Below are 12,578 nucleotides of genomic sequence, written 5' to 3'. Positions count from 1 at the left end.
TTATAGTTCGGAAATACTAACGGAGCATTAATGTACTTATAAGGGGCTAGGGGGGAGTAGCCGAAAACAACCCGCTGCCGGTTGCGTGCGGAGTTGTCAACAATTGCTACGGCCACAAAGTAGCCTCTAGATGTACATTCTGCATGTGAACAGGAATACTGTACATGGGAAATTATAGGTGAGTCGTAGATTGGCCTTCTGTTTTCCAAGGATCACTAATCTATCAGTTCCTTCTTTCATCCTGTCACCGCTTTGCAACTGGTACAAGACATATGTTGGGTTTTGCTTGGTCCAGTTGCGCTCCTTCTCCATCGGCGCCTTCATCTCAGGATCCATTGGTCAGAGTTCTACTACCAGCGGCAGTTTCTTTTGCTGCTCCAAGTCCAATGCCACTCCTTCGACTTTGCTCGCGCGTTTCCGATTCGTTTCTGTTGCACAAAAATCGTGCAGTTCATTTCCCTTCTTTCCGTGCTCCTTCGACCGGTCTTCTAAATCCGTTGCTAACGAGTGAAGTACAGCAGGAGGCGTCGACAAGACATGAGCCGCATAAAAAACCAGTTTGTGTGCAATATGCTTCGTGCCTCGGTAGATGTGGTAAAGATCGGAAAGGACGAGGGCGAGATATCGATTGGGATGGGACCCATAATCTACGTGACCTGGTTCAACAGAGGTGGAGTTGGGAACGAGAGCGATGGGGGGACGTGTGCGCATTAATTGAGCTACATCACCTAGTAGAATACACAGAGTGGAGTTGGAGGTTGTATCCTGTGAAACCACTGTGAGGTTGGATTCAAGCCTAAGAAAAGAAGTTTCGTACTTGATCGAAACGCGACCACATATCGACGATCAAACTATTCAAGTTGGTGTGGAGTGTCGTACTCTTCCTTTCGGCGAGAAATGGGACTAGTTTCGATATCATTTCTCTCACGTCCTTTTCTGGCGCATTGGAAAGTAGGGACGTCACAAAACGACGTGTGGCGTATGCGTATGCAATGCTGTTGAAGAAAACAGTGAGCAAGGTTCCAACATCCGAATCCAGCAGACGGTTGTACCAAATAGCACACAGATTGTAGATCAACGGCGGGCCTGTGGGCAGTGATGTAGCTCTCACCATCGCTGAAGGAATTTCCATCGGTTCTGGCATCCGACGTTCAGGTTCTTCATGATCATCGGTGAGGTGACCTTCCCACCATGGTTCACACTCCTCCTGAGAGTGAGTGAGAAGATCTCTTCTTAGATCACTTTCAGGATTATCAACAGCTTTCAAGAACCGATTCTTCTCTTCTTCGGTGAGTCTCCCCCAAATATCTTCATACGCAGCGTTTTCTTGAATATTTCGGTTATTACTTCATGGAAAGGGAAAGAAGGCGGACCCGCACCGAGATTGAGTCCTTCGAAGCGATCACCCAGGTCGTCTTCGTCACTGCCGTCTGGTCCTTCGTCGTCGAGGTTGCTCTCCTCGAATCTCTTGAGTATTTCCATCATCTTCAGCCGCTCCTCTGCATTCCCTGCAGGCTGGCCGGCGATGCCATCCTTGATTTCTTTCTTGTAAAATGTCTCTGAACAATCGGAGTGAACCTAAATCGATAGTCAGAACACTAACGTTTTGTACGGTACGAAACTTACAGAAGATCGAAAGCATGTGAGTGAGCAGTATGGAACGTTACATTTTGGGCATGTGTATCTGGAAAGCTGTCTGCGACATCTGTCCTTGTACATCAAGTGAATCAGTCCCCAAAGAAACCAAAAAGATGAGGAGAGATGTACATTTTACAAACGACATTCGACTGGCTATCGCCGTTGACATTCATGGCAAACCTGCCGGTGCTGACATAATTAAAAATTTCCTATATCATGTCTCTTCCTCGGAGCCTCACTTCGCGTCCTCTGGACCTGGTCTACACCCTCTTTTTCGCATTCCACATCCCCATTTCTCTGCTTCTCGACTTTAATGCGATATATCCACCGAAATTTACCCCCGCTGCCCTTACCAGTTTGCAGATGTGGTATCTGGAGTTCACCCAGGACCCTCTCATGGTTGGGATCGCGAGCGGAAAGGGAGCGACCGAGTTGATGTGGTTCCATTCCTTCATTTACATGGAACTGTGCGTTGTTCAACAAGCTCCAGTTACTGTCCTGATCCGTGAATAGATTATTCCAACTACCCACATTCGTGCTTGGTATACGAGGTCTCACCAAAAACTCACCGAAAATCTATCCCCTGCTATGTTTATACGGCGCTTCTACTGCTACGACTACTCTTCCGTGTCTTCTCCACGTCACACAGGCTTTTCATGCCAATGCCATTACAACCGCACAGTTCAGCATTTTGATTTCGGGATACGTGCCCTTTCTGGTCATCCCACTGACTATGGCAATTGATATGGCTTTCAGGTTGTATGGAATTGTCAGCGCAGCGGAAGCACTGCAGGGAAGTGGAACTGCTGGTGAAAAGAAGATGAAACAGACGTAGAAACTGGTGACGGTCGTGCCAAGGCCATGCTTCCCGTGTTAATAATAATAATAATTCTATGCAAAGATCAAAGTGCGTCGGCCGGAATTTCCAGGAGTTGCATATATTCAATCGAGTCTGTCGAGGGTCGTGGCGCGCGTTTTCCGCACGTTCGTCCACTGGAGCTGCTCGACCCAAGTCTGTAAGAGGGCGCTTGCGCTTTCGGACTTGAATAAGTACCTTCCAGGTTGTACTTAGGGTCCACGTGAAAACCAGTTGTTTCCAAGTGTGTGAACATTAACCTCACCACCATCTGAAATACAAGTTACTGGGCGGAGGGTATTTCGAAAGTCTTGTGCCAGGGCATCCGGTGTTTCTTCATCTGCAAGTTTCTCATTCGTGGTCTCGAGGCCCTCAGTTGTCTTTTTGCGAGCACGGCCCTTAGGCAAGAGGCAAGCTACAAACTTGTCGCAATGCTGGGTACTGTTGCAACCGGGGTCCGGAGGCATTTGACGTTTGGTAACCGTTAGGGTACTCGCAGGAGTCCGTTAGCCAATCACAGCGTGGAGGATTAGCGGCGTAGGCAGAGTACCGCACCAGTCAGGACTGATCGATTTTTGCGTTTTGTGGATGATGGCGGGTGCTTATAACTGGCCTCCTTCCGCTCACCGTCTTCCTCCCTCAGAACACTCCTCCTAGCCATTCCTTAAGCCTTAGCAGTCGGTCCCCTGAAATGTCTGAAGGATGTGGTGCAGTCGATGCTGAAGATCATCAGCTCATGGGTCTCCGAATTGCCTCCATCTTCATCATCGGTGCTGGCTCTTCCTTTGGCGCCCTTTTCCCAGTTCTGGCCAGAAGATCAAAGTTTTTGAAGGTTCCTCGAGCTTTATTTGAGTGTGTCTTCTCTTCTGCCCTTGGTCCTTGATTGTGTTAGCTGACGAGTTTCACCATCGTCAGTTTTGCAAAGTACTTTGGATCTGGGGTCATCGTACGTTCAAGCCTTGTAAACTTTCCATTTTGACATAGGCTCATAATTGCTTGCGCTGTAGATTGCAACTGCCTTCATCCACCTTCTCGCACCCGCACTCGAAGCTTTTGAGTCGCCGTGTCTAGCGGAAGGATGGTCGGATTATGTGCGCACTCGAAGTTTTTTTTGATACCCCCATCTGATCATACGCGTATCTAGCCATATGCCTTAGCCTTGTGTATGCTGAGCATTTTCCTTCTCTTCGTCGTCGAAGTTATCGCGTTCCGCTGGGGTACAGCGAAACTATCAAAACTGGGGATGCGATATGGTTCGTTTACAGTCTTGGGTCATGAATATAGACCGTATTTTGCCTTGATCAGTACCGACTGTTTTCCCCCTTTGTTCAGACACGCATGGCCATGACGCAGGTGGTTCCCATGCTGCACATGGTCCCGAAGATGACTCTAATCGCGGCATCGATTTATCGGCCAACGAGCACTCATCAGACCTCGAGAAATCACCCTCCCCGGTTTCCTCGCCACAGACCCCCCACTCTGTCGCGGACAACCCCCTTACTCAAATTATCGGAATAGCCATCCTTGAGTTTGGCATCGTTTTGCATAGCGTACTCATCGGATTAGCATTGGCGGTCGACGAAGAGTTCAAAATTCTTTTCATTGTCTTGGTTTTCCACCGTAAGTGTTCCCGTTCCCCCTGCCACGCAAATTCTAAATGCTTTTTGTCAAAGAAACATTCGAGGGGTTGGGTATCGGTACACGCCTCGCATTCCTAAATCTCCCTCCTTCCTACAACTACGTACCCATCCTCGCAGCAATCTTGTATGGCCTCACGACACCTATAGGTATTGCTGTGGGACTAGGGGTCCGCAAGACATATAGCCCGGAAACTGCGACTGCGAAGATTGTAGCAGGCACTTTGGATTCGTTGAGTGCAGGAATCTTGATTTATACAGGTTTAATTGAGGTGTGTTTCTCTCTTGTATCACTGAGAGACTGCGAGTACTGAAGTGAGATGTCGAACTGCTAGCTCCTGGCCCATGAATTCTTATTTAACAAGGAGATGATGAATGCTTCAAACAAAAAGTTGGCCTATGCGTTAGGTTGCATGCTGCTTGGTTGGGGCATCATGTCGTTGTTGGGAAGGTGGGCATGATACGCTCCCTGAAAAATCACGCTGTGTACGATATGGAATGTGGCACCTCTTCATAGTATTTAGCTGAACGGACGCAAAATGTTTATCAAGTAATTGTAGTTATTACTAGCAGATAATAAATCTGGCTAGAGTCGCCCATGCCACGAGGTCGTGGGAGTATCTTTTTTTTGATATAAAAATCTGCAGACCGCTGCCCTCTTTTCTCTTTTCTTCCTCAGGGAATATGCCACGCTGCTCGATGTAGAAACTTCTCCACCGTCGTTGACAGTGCCAGAGACTGTATAGTCGCTGCATTCCCAAGAGGAACCTGCAGTTTAGGAAGTGTCGTTTTGACGATTTGAAGGAAACGGCATGTCGATTTTTCGCTGATACATCCATCCATCCATCCTCGCATACTAGTAGATGAGTATTTACTCTTGAATAAAATACATATTCATGCTATAGATTCTCAGCACAGCTAGAGGAAAGGGATTGAATCAGGGCCTCCATTCGTTGTACCAGCATCAAATAAATCAAGGTGGTTTGATTTTCCGAATGGCATGATATTGTCTTTCACTCAAACGAGTATACGGTTAAAAAGTGCTCACACTGGATGTTTCCCAATCAATTTCTCGACGATCTTCCCTGCACTCGCTCGAAATGGCGAAATCAGTGATCTCAAAACACAGCACAAACTCAGAGCTGAATCCACGAACGGAGGAGTACGATTTCAACGGTCCCCTCGGAGCACTTGCAGTCACTATTCTCGTTCCCGTCATTGTCTACTCGCTTTATTTTGGCTGCGCTGAAGAAACAGGAGGGTGTCCGCCCAAAGTTCAGCTTACGTTTACTCGTGTCCAAGAATCATTGACATGGTCACAGTGGTTGAGGCTCTGGGACACGGAAGCAACGATGATTTATCTGGTTTGGTACGGGTTTTGTGTCCTCTGTTGGATCATTTTGCCTGGAGAGTGGGTGAAGGGAACGGTTCTACGTGATGGAAATGTGAAGGAGTACAAGATCAATGGTACGACTTCATTTTGACACTTTTATGTGCACACGTACATGATCCGTTCGGTCTCTTAGGTCTCTCGACATTCATGCTTGCAATCGCCCTGTCGGTTGGATCCATCGTAAAATTTGGTCCAGAGTGCTTCACGTTTTTCTACCACAAATGGGTCGGACTCCTCACCGCAGCCCTCTTGATGTCCATCGTGCAAGCCATATACGTTTATGCCGCTTCTTTCGTACCAGGAAAGCTACTTGCATTGGGAGGAAATTCAGGGAATATCATATACGATGTATGTTTCCGCAAGCGCTTACGGTGCTTTTTACCCGTCGCTAAGAAGCAATTACTTTCTCCTACTTACAGTTCTTCATCGGACGCGAGCTCAACCCGTCCATCGGTTCCTTCGATGTCATGTCGTTCAATGAACTCCGTCCCGGAATGATTCTTTGGGCACTCATGGATATTTCAATGATCTGTGAGCAGGCCGTACGACGGGGAGGGTTTTCGAAAGTCACGGATTCCATCTGGCTTACTGCTGGATTTCAGATATTTTACATCGCGGATGCATTGTACAATGAGGTAAGAGAGAAAGTGAGAGATCATTACTACAATTCCCTCATGTCTTTTTTTCTTTGCAGCCAGCCTTATTCACTACCATCGACATCATTACCGAGGGCTTTGGGTTTATGCTCGCCGTTGGCGACTTGGTCTGGGTACCATTCGTGTACTCTACTCCAACCAGGTACCTGGTGTTCGCGCCGGTTAGACTTGGGACCTATACCGCTGCGTTGATATTTGGCATGAATTTCTTGGGATATTGGATTTTCCGCAGTGCGAATGGAGAGAAGAACGATTTCAGGAATGGGAAGAACCCAAAAAGTAAGTATCCCCTCTTTTTACTACCATGTCGACTTCAACCTTTTTTATCCGAAAAGACCTCAAATTCCTTGCCACCGTGACGGGATCCAAGCTTTTGACATCTGGATGGTGGGGAGTATCTCGACACCCAAACTATCTGTGAGTTATAATGATTTCAAGGTTTTATATGGTGATGTCGACTCTTGCATGCACAGAGGTGACCTTTTAATGGCCTGGGCATGGTCTCTCCCCACCGGATTCGCCACTCCTATAACCTACTTCTATCCGTTGTTCTTTACGCCCTTTTTGATGCACCGGCAAATAAGAGACGAAACCAAGTGTCAGAAAAAGTGTGTCGTAATCTTATTATGGATTTGGTTATCTGAGTTGCTGATATCTGGGCGTAGATATGGAGATGACTGGGAGAAATACAAGCAGCTTGTTCCGTACAAGATCATACCGTATGTGTATTGAAGACCATATTATTTGTTATCATATGTTGCATACATAGGTAAGTAAAACGAGTGCCATTACGACTACATCCTGTAGACTGAAGACTAACTCGTATATGGGCAGTTAGGCACAGACAGATCAGTTCTTTGCGGGGTATATAGTATTGATCGCCTGTAAGGCGTCTGTTCTAAATATCAAGTTCAAAAGCTCGAAGACGAATATCGCATGGAAGCATCCTGGACCTTAGTGCCATGCTCGGCAATTCCCAAGGAATTTAGTGGATCATTCCCAAATTACGTTTGTACGGTCTTCAGTGCATAAAGTTTGACGCCTACTTGCGTATTACACACCAATTCAGCCACAACCCAAGCCCCTCCTCAGGTAGGGAAGTAGACTCAAGAACGGCTTCTACCTCAACCTTCCCGGGGAACAAACCTTCCCACAGTGCTTTCCAGCTTTCCGGAGAATGACAATAAACATCCCTTTCCCGTATCTGAAAGGGAAGCTTCCCGGTACGTTCCAGTCCAACCTCTTGACCGAAGATCATGGAACCCGGTCGGGATGAAAGTAAGGCGACAAGCCGTTCAATGAGCCTTGGTTGCGTCTCCTCGTCAAATAAATGAAAGAGACAGCTGAGGTGAATCACAGAAATGTTCCTATGATAGTCCAGTGTGTTCGCTTCCGATGCTGGAGTCGTCGTCTCGGCGAGCAGTGACTCCACATCGGAGATGAGTGAGGGACCGAGAACGTCCGCAGAGACGAAAGGCACAGGAAACGAGGTCGGCGAAGACTTAAAAAGTTCATGGCCCAGATCCCAGTATTCTGCAAGAAGCTCCAGATGTAAGGACGAGGTAAAAACTTTTAATTGAGATTTAGCCTCACCTGCCCTAAGGTCAGTCGCTATGATGTTTTGAAAAGGTACACCATCTGCAGCCAATTTCCGAACGTCCGTACCCACTGTTCCACGATTGAGAAGGGAATCAGCTCTACCTGTCCCCAGTCGAAATTTCAGAACTCTGGCTCACTGCAACACCCGATGTCCATGAGTATCGCGCCAGGCTGTGCCGAGCAAAGTTCCAGGGCTCGTTTGTATCCAAAGTGATGAGACATTCTGCCACTTGAACGATATATCAATCCTACATGGGATTAAAATATGATTTCCTGAAGCACCTACTTCAAAAACAAAAACCTCGTAATGCAACCGAACGGGAAAACCTAACGGAGTTTCAGAGGTCAGCGGAGTCGCGCGTCAAAACCATGGCATGGTATAATATGCCTCGCCTTGTATGCCTTCTCTGCCACAGAGATGACATGGGTTTTGAGCTCCTGGTCGTTCAAAATCCCAGTCTGTGTTTTAATGAAGTCGAGGTCCTCCTTCGAAATTGTATCAAAGCTCTCGTCGAGGTTCAACACGCTGGCCATGGCAATTGACTGAAATCAGGTGCGAAGAACTGTCGTTGGCGAAATATTTGATGATACTTATATAAAAAATAGCGCCTGAGCTTTGATATCTCGTGGATCGTGTCCGAGCGGCTCGTGGAATCAACGATTACACGCAACGATTCACTCTCAGACGGCTTCCCAGGCTACGTCAGGGGCTGACCTTCTGGGATCATGTACATCAACTGTGAAGAATGGGTCGAACGTATCATTCTTGGAGAAAGGTCCAATCGGGCCGGGCTGAGTACTTGTCACTGAAACCTGCTTCAGTCAACCACCTCGTAGGACGGGGATCTGGATGTCAGAGCAGTGGATTGAAACATGCGAAAACTGTTTAGGGCCTACCACTACGTTCGTTTGCACCTTGGAGCCCGTTTAGGAGCGGCAGTAAAGATCGTGGATCCGGTTCAGGGATTTCTCACCCACACACCCTTGACGCCAGCAAATCGGAGATTCTCTGCCCCGACACTAGCTATCAGCGAGATCGCCCCATTGCCCAATGACAGTGAGTGGTTATGGTTGGCACGGCATGAGGACAAAAGGAAGAATTTAGATGGGCTCACATCTTGATATACTTCTTCGTTCTTCGGAACAAAGGCCATAATAAGAGTCCATAATAAGAGTCCAAGCTAGCAATTCTGCCGAATGCGGCCGCAAGCCTCAAATTTTATCAGGAGAGGCCGGCAATACACTTGAGATGCAGTGCGTAGGCGTAGGGCTTGTCAATTCAAACTAAATTCGATCACGTGTTCTAGCTGGAAGTTCGTTTTCCGTTTTCGGAACAGTTTCTGCTACCATTATTCTCTAAACTAGCCTTCCAGGTCCTTCAAATAGCCGTTATTTATGCCCGATAGCGCCAGTCTATATGATATATTAGGGCTGGATCCCACCGCTACTCCAGAGCAAAGTAAGCGTTCCTTGATTTTTTCGCGTTGAATATCTTCGCGTCGCTCACACTTCAATCAGTACGGAAAGCGTACAGGCTCAAGGCTTTGGAGACACATCCAGACAAATTAGACCCAAAATCATCCGAAAAACTCAAGCAAGCATCCGAGAAGAAGTTTCACCAGGTGCGACAACGCTCAACTCTCCAATTGTACTGACTCATTCGTGCGTCCCAGGTGTGCGAAGCTTTTGAGGTTCTCAATGATCCAGGCAGGAGAAAGGTACGGAAAATCTCTTCGATATTCGTGGTTTCATGGCCAGTTAATAAGAGGACGCGCTCTGACCACCAAAAGGCATATGATTCGCAAGTTTCACAACCCCACACGACATCGGCTCCAGCTCATCCAGACGAGGTCGAGAGATTGACGAAAGACAGGGCAGAGTGGGCTCGTCAGCAACAAGCTCGGTATCAGTCCAATAACCAAACACACAAAGCGCGAATTGCGAACGAGCAGAAATCGCCTTTTCTTCACCCTTCTCAAGCTCGACCGCTTCCGATAATCCCAAGGATATCAGAAGAAGAAGCTAATGCTAGAATAGTCGAAAGCATGATGCAAGGATTAAGGCAGCTGGATCCGGAGTGGGAGAGGAGACGGTTGAGCGTACTTAAGGTGTGTCAGCCGTATTTGAAGTGTAGTCCTTGCGTCTCATAACCAGGTATTATAGCGCAGAGCTGAGAGGTTGACTTCAAATCCTCGGTCGAACACTGTTCGTTCATAACGATAGCGACACATTTCAATGCTTCATTGGTCGGATTTAGGGAACCGAACCATGTAATAACAATCACAATCTATGTTAGGGTACGCTGTATTTCTGTTATTTGAATGAAGTGGACATTTGCAAGGTAGAACGTCGGAAATCACCTTCGGCTGAAACTATATCATTCCAATCCTAGACTGATCAATCGACTCTTTGCAATCCTCCCAACATCTTGAACTGCCCTGTTTAACTCCAAAGTCCATTCCTCCCCTCCGATGTCGACAGATAGCACTTCTCCAATTGCCGGCTCGGAGGGTGATAATGAATGCGCAAAACCCAGTTGATCTTCCATCACTTCCGCCACGGCAGCTCTACTTCTTCCATCCACAAAAATGATATACCTCAAACCTGGATATCGCTTCTCGTAGCATGCATTGAGATGTGCCAACCTGTTGAGCACCTCTAGGGAGGTGGGAACTGTTGCACCCTGTTCGTTCGCACTCAACGCCGATAGATTTTTGTTTTCACCGATACGAGGATGCGCGGCGATAAACAGGGCCTGTAAATCCTTGTCCCAAGACTGGATCTGAGATATCGATAGCCCTACTAAATCGGCATAGGAGGTGATTCCTCGAGCTACTGTCGTCAGAGAGGCTTGTAACTGAGGCTCTAAAATGCAGAATAGGATTGGTGAGGGTTCGAACAGGATGGCAAGAGTTCTTGAGAGAGGTGAGTCTGGGCTAGAAGGTCCGACTAGAGCCTCGAGTGATAACATCGATGGACTCGACGGGCCGCAAATCTCCGTCACCGTCATATGGCAACCGACCATGGGAGTTGCTTATTCTTTTTGCAATTCGCCATTTTCTTCAAGCACGCCAAATCTGTAAATGGCTACCACAATTCGCTGGGGAATTATTTCTACTGGAAAGATTGCGGAATGTTTCGCAAAGGTATGGTCGAAAACTATAGTGAGTATACCTGACGGAACTGACGTCTTCCAAAAAGGATATGGTGGTCGATCCTAAAACGTTCGTTCTCCTCGATTCTGGAAGTGGACTGAGGACTGATCAGTGCGATACTTTCAGCCGCGATGTTCACGATGTTGTTCACAAAGTCGCAGCCGTTGGCTCGCGTAGCCTTGAAAGTGCACAATCGTTCATCGAAAGAGCCTTAGAAGGCGACAAGGATGTGAAGGGGTACGGTACTTACGCCGAAGTATACGCTGATAGTGTATGTTTCTATTCCGAGCTTGCATGAATTAAACCTTACTGACTTGCCCCAGAACGTCGACGCGATTTACATCGGTCAGCGCTCCTCATCTTACACAGAAGAGATATTCAACGTGAACCTCAGGTACCCCCCACACCTACCACTACGAGAACGCACTCTGTGGAATCAAAGCCAAGAAACACATCTTGTGCGAAAAACCCGTAACATCCAATGCCGCCGAACTACGTTCTCTCATCGCTGCAGCGAAAGAAAATAACGTGTTTTTCATGGAAGCTTTGTGGACTCGTTTCCAGCCGTTAGCGTTGGAGCTTAAGAAGATATCCGAGAGCGGTGTTCTTGGTAACCCAATTGTGGTGAATGCTGATCTGTCGGGCGATTTTGATATTCGGAGTAGGTGACTCAGGATCTCGTAAGCGAAACGTTGAAAGACGCGTCCTGAAATTATTGATAGATATCCCAACCACCCATCGTATACTTGATCCCAAGCTGGGTGGAGGGGCGATTCTTGATCTGTCAGTTTGCTCGTTCTGGTTTTTCTCTCTCGCGAACTTGGACCTCTTATCAAATTTTTTCTTTCTTGTTTTTACAGTGGGCCTTACCCCCTCATTTGGGTACGAAGTTCAGATACCAGCCGCCTTTTAATTTCCACTTATACGTCACCTTTGTATACAGGCGATCATAACCCTCTTTGAGCATCCCTCCAATAACTCAACTAAGCCTTCCGTCACGGGTAGCATCCTCAAAACTCCCATAACCGGCGTAGATGCCAACACTAGTTTTACGCTCAACTTTTCTCAAGCTAATCTCTCAGCTCAGGCAGTTCTCAGCTGTAGTATAAACGCCAACCCTATCGGCGCTGGCGGAAATGGCGTCACGATCCGGTATGAAAAGGGAATTATCCGAGTGGGGGAACCTATTTTTTGTCCGAAGAGCTTTGAGGTCACGTATCTGGAGAAGGATCAGCAGGGAAGGAACCGAGTGGTCAAGGAAGAGAAAATATTTTTTGAGTATAGAGGAGGGTAAGTGTCTGGAATGGAAAGAGATTCGAAGTCTGGTGTGAAACATTGACATTTTGTTTCGAAGTGGATGGTACTTCCAAGCTGATGAAGTAGCTCGATGTGTCAGAGATGGAAAAATTGAGAGCAATGTTTGGACTCACGCGAAAAGTTTGCTTCAGATGGAAATATTTGATGAGGTATGTTCTACGAATGTTACGTCTCAACCCGAACTCTACTCATCTACTCGAACTCGCAGGTTCGACGGCAGGGAGGATACGTGCTTCCTCCCGGTGTAGAGAAGGTCGTGTAGCTTGTGTGGAAGTGTGGAAGTGTTCCGTTTACAAATATATGGAATTTCATGATTGTGAACTAAAG

The 12,578-nt window shown here is 47.2% G+C and overlaps 8 protein-coding genes across 8 annotated transcripts; 5 read left to right on the top strand and 3 right to left on the bottom strand.

The window, feature by feature from the left end:
- Positions 1 to 46: 46 nt before the first annotated feature.
- E1B28_007616 (uncharacterized protein) lies at positions 47 to 1,823 on the bottom strand. Its single transcript, XM_043152370.1, has 6 exons — positions 1,768 to 1,823; positions 1,627 to 1,705; positions 1,380 to 1,578; positions 1,053 to 1,326; positions 818 to 995; positions 47 to 765 (listed from the first exon to the last, which is right to left on the bottom strand). The coding sequence occupies exons 1-6, from the start codon at positions 1,809 to 1,811 to the stop codon at positions 340 to 342; spliced, it is 1,200 nt and encodes a 399-aa protein (XP_043010456.1). The 5' UTR covers positions 1,812 to 1,823; the 3' UTR covers positions 47 to 339.
- Positions 1,824 to 1,842: 19 nt separating this feature from the next.
- E1B28_007615 (uncharacterized protein) lies at positions 1,843 to 2,759 on the top strand. Its single transcript, XM_043152369.1, has 2 exons — positions 1,843 to 2,105; positions 2,152 to 2,759. The coding sequence occupies exons 1-2, from the start codon at positions 1,855 to 1,857 to the stop codon at positions 2,471 to 2,473; spliced, it is 573 nt and encodes a 190-aa protein (XP_043010455.1). The 5' UTR covers positions 1,843 to 1,854; the 3' UTR covers positions 2,474 to 2,759.
- Positions 2,760 to 3,027: 268 nt separating this feature from the next.
- On the top strand, positions 3,028 to 4,749 carry E1B28_007614 (uncharacterized protein). Its single transcript, XM_043152368.1, has 7 exons — positions 3,028 to 3,346; positions 3,410 to 3,440; positions 3,502 to 3,585; positions 3,639 to 3,747; positions 3,827 to 4,114; positions 4,168 to 4,403; positions 4,467 to 4,749. The coding sequence occupies exons 1-7, from the start codon at positions 3,186 to 3,188 to the stop codon at positions 4,590 to 4,592; spliced, it is 1,035 nt and encodes a 344-aa protein (XP_043010454.1). The 5' UTR covers positions 3,028 to 3,185; the 3' UTR covers positions 4,593 to 4,749.
- Positions 4,750 to 4,808: 59 nt separating this feature from the next.
- Positions 4,809 to 7,104, top strand: E1B28_007613 (uncharacterized protein). Its single transcript, XM_043152367.1, has 9 exons — positions 4,809 to 5,109; positions 5,173 to 5,598; positions 5,658 to 5,872; positions 5,944 to 6,159; positions 6,219 to 6,459; positions 6,516 to 6,597; positions 6,654 to 6,788; positions 6,846 to 6,949; positions 7,015 to 7,104. Exons 2-8 carry the CDS (start codon positions 5,232 to 5,234, stop codon positions 6,910 to 6,912), a joined length of 1,323 nt encoding a protein of 440 aa, XP_043010453.1. The 5' UTR covers positions 4,809 to 5,109; positions 5,173 to 5,231; the 3' UTR covers positions 6,913 to 6,949; positions 7,015 to 7,104.
- Positions 7,105 to 7,192: 88 nt separating this feature from the next.
- E1B28_007612 (uncharacterized protein) lies at positions 7,193 to 9,050 on the bottom strand. The gene is made up of 6 exons (XM_043152366.1): positions 8,895 to 9,050; positions 8,173 to 8,803; positions 8,066 to 8,106; positions 7,917 to 8,008; positions 7,774 to 7,848; positions 7,193 to 7,713 (listed from the first exon to the last, which is right to left on the bottom strand). The coding sequence occupies exons 2-6, from the start codon at positions 8,311 to 8,313 to the stop codon at positions 7,223 to 7,225; spliced, it is 840 nt and encodes a 279-aa protein (XP_043010452.1). The 5' UTR covers positions 8,314 to 8,803; positions 8,895 to 9,050; the 3' UTR covers positions 7,193 to 7,222.
- Positions 9,051 to 9,174: 124 nt separating this feature from the next.
- On the top strand, positions 9,175 to 9,996 carry E1B28_007611 (uncharacterized protein; the record flags this gene model as incomplete). The annotated part of the gene is made up of 5 exons (XM_043152365.1): positions 9,175 to 9,238; positions 9,298 to 9,401; positions 9,453 to 9,497; positions 9,570 to 9,887; positions 9,943 to 9,996. The coding sequence occupies 5 exons, from the start codon at positions 9,175 to 9,177 to the stop codon at positions 9,994 to 9,996; spliced, it is 585 nt and encodes a 194-aa protein (XP_043010451.1).
- Positions 9,997 to 10,059: 63 nt separating this feature from the next.
- Positions 10,060 to 10,804, bottom strand: E1B28_007610 (uncharacterized protein; the record flags this gene model as incomplete). The annotated part of the gene is made up of 1 exon (XM_043152364.1): positions 10,060 to 10,804. One exon carries the CDS (start codon positions 10,802 to 10,804, stop codon positions 10,157 to 10,159), a length of 648 nt encoding a protein of 215 aa, XP_043010450.1. The 3' UTR covers positions 10,060 to 10,156.
- A 58-nt stretch (positions 10,805 to 10,862) lies between these two features.
- Positions 10,863 to 12,513, top strand: E1B28_007609 (uncharacterized protein; the record flags this gene model as incomplete). The annotated part of the gene is made up of 9 exons (XM_043152363.1): positions 10,863 to 10,925; positions 10,981 to 11,205; positions 11,258 to 11,279; positions 11,329 to 11,595; positions 11,657 to 11,717; positions 11,795 to 11,816; positions 11,878 to 12,224; positions 12,289 to 12,400; positions 12,460 to 12,513. The coding sequence occupies 9 exons, from the start codon at positions 10,863 to 10,865 to the stop codon at positions 12,511 to 12,513; spliced, it is 1,173 nt and encodes a 390-aa protein (XP_043010449.1).
- Positions 12,514 to 12,578: the final 65 nt, after the last annotated feature.

This window comes from Marasmius oreades, chromosome 4 (genome assembly GCF_018924745.1).
Source record: "Marasmius oreades isolate 03SP1 chromosome 4, whole genome shotgun sequence".
Lineage (NCBI taxonomy): Eukaryota > Fungi > Basidiomycota > Agaricomycetes > Agaricales > Marasmiaceae > Marasmius > Marasmius oreades.
This window is presented reverse-complemented; position numbering and strand designations above follow the sequence as displayed.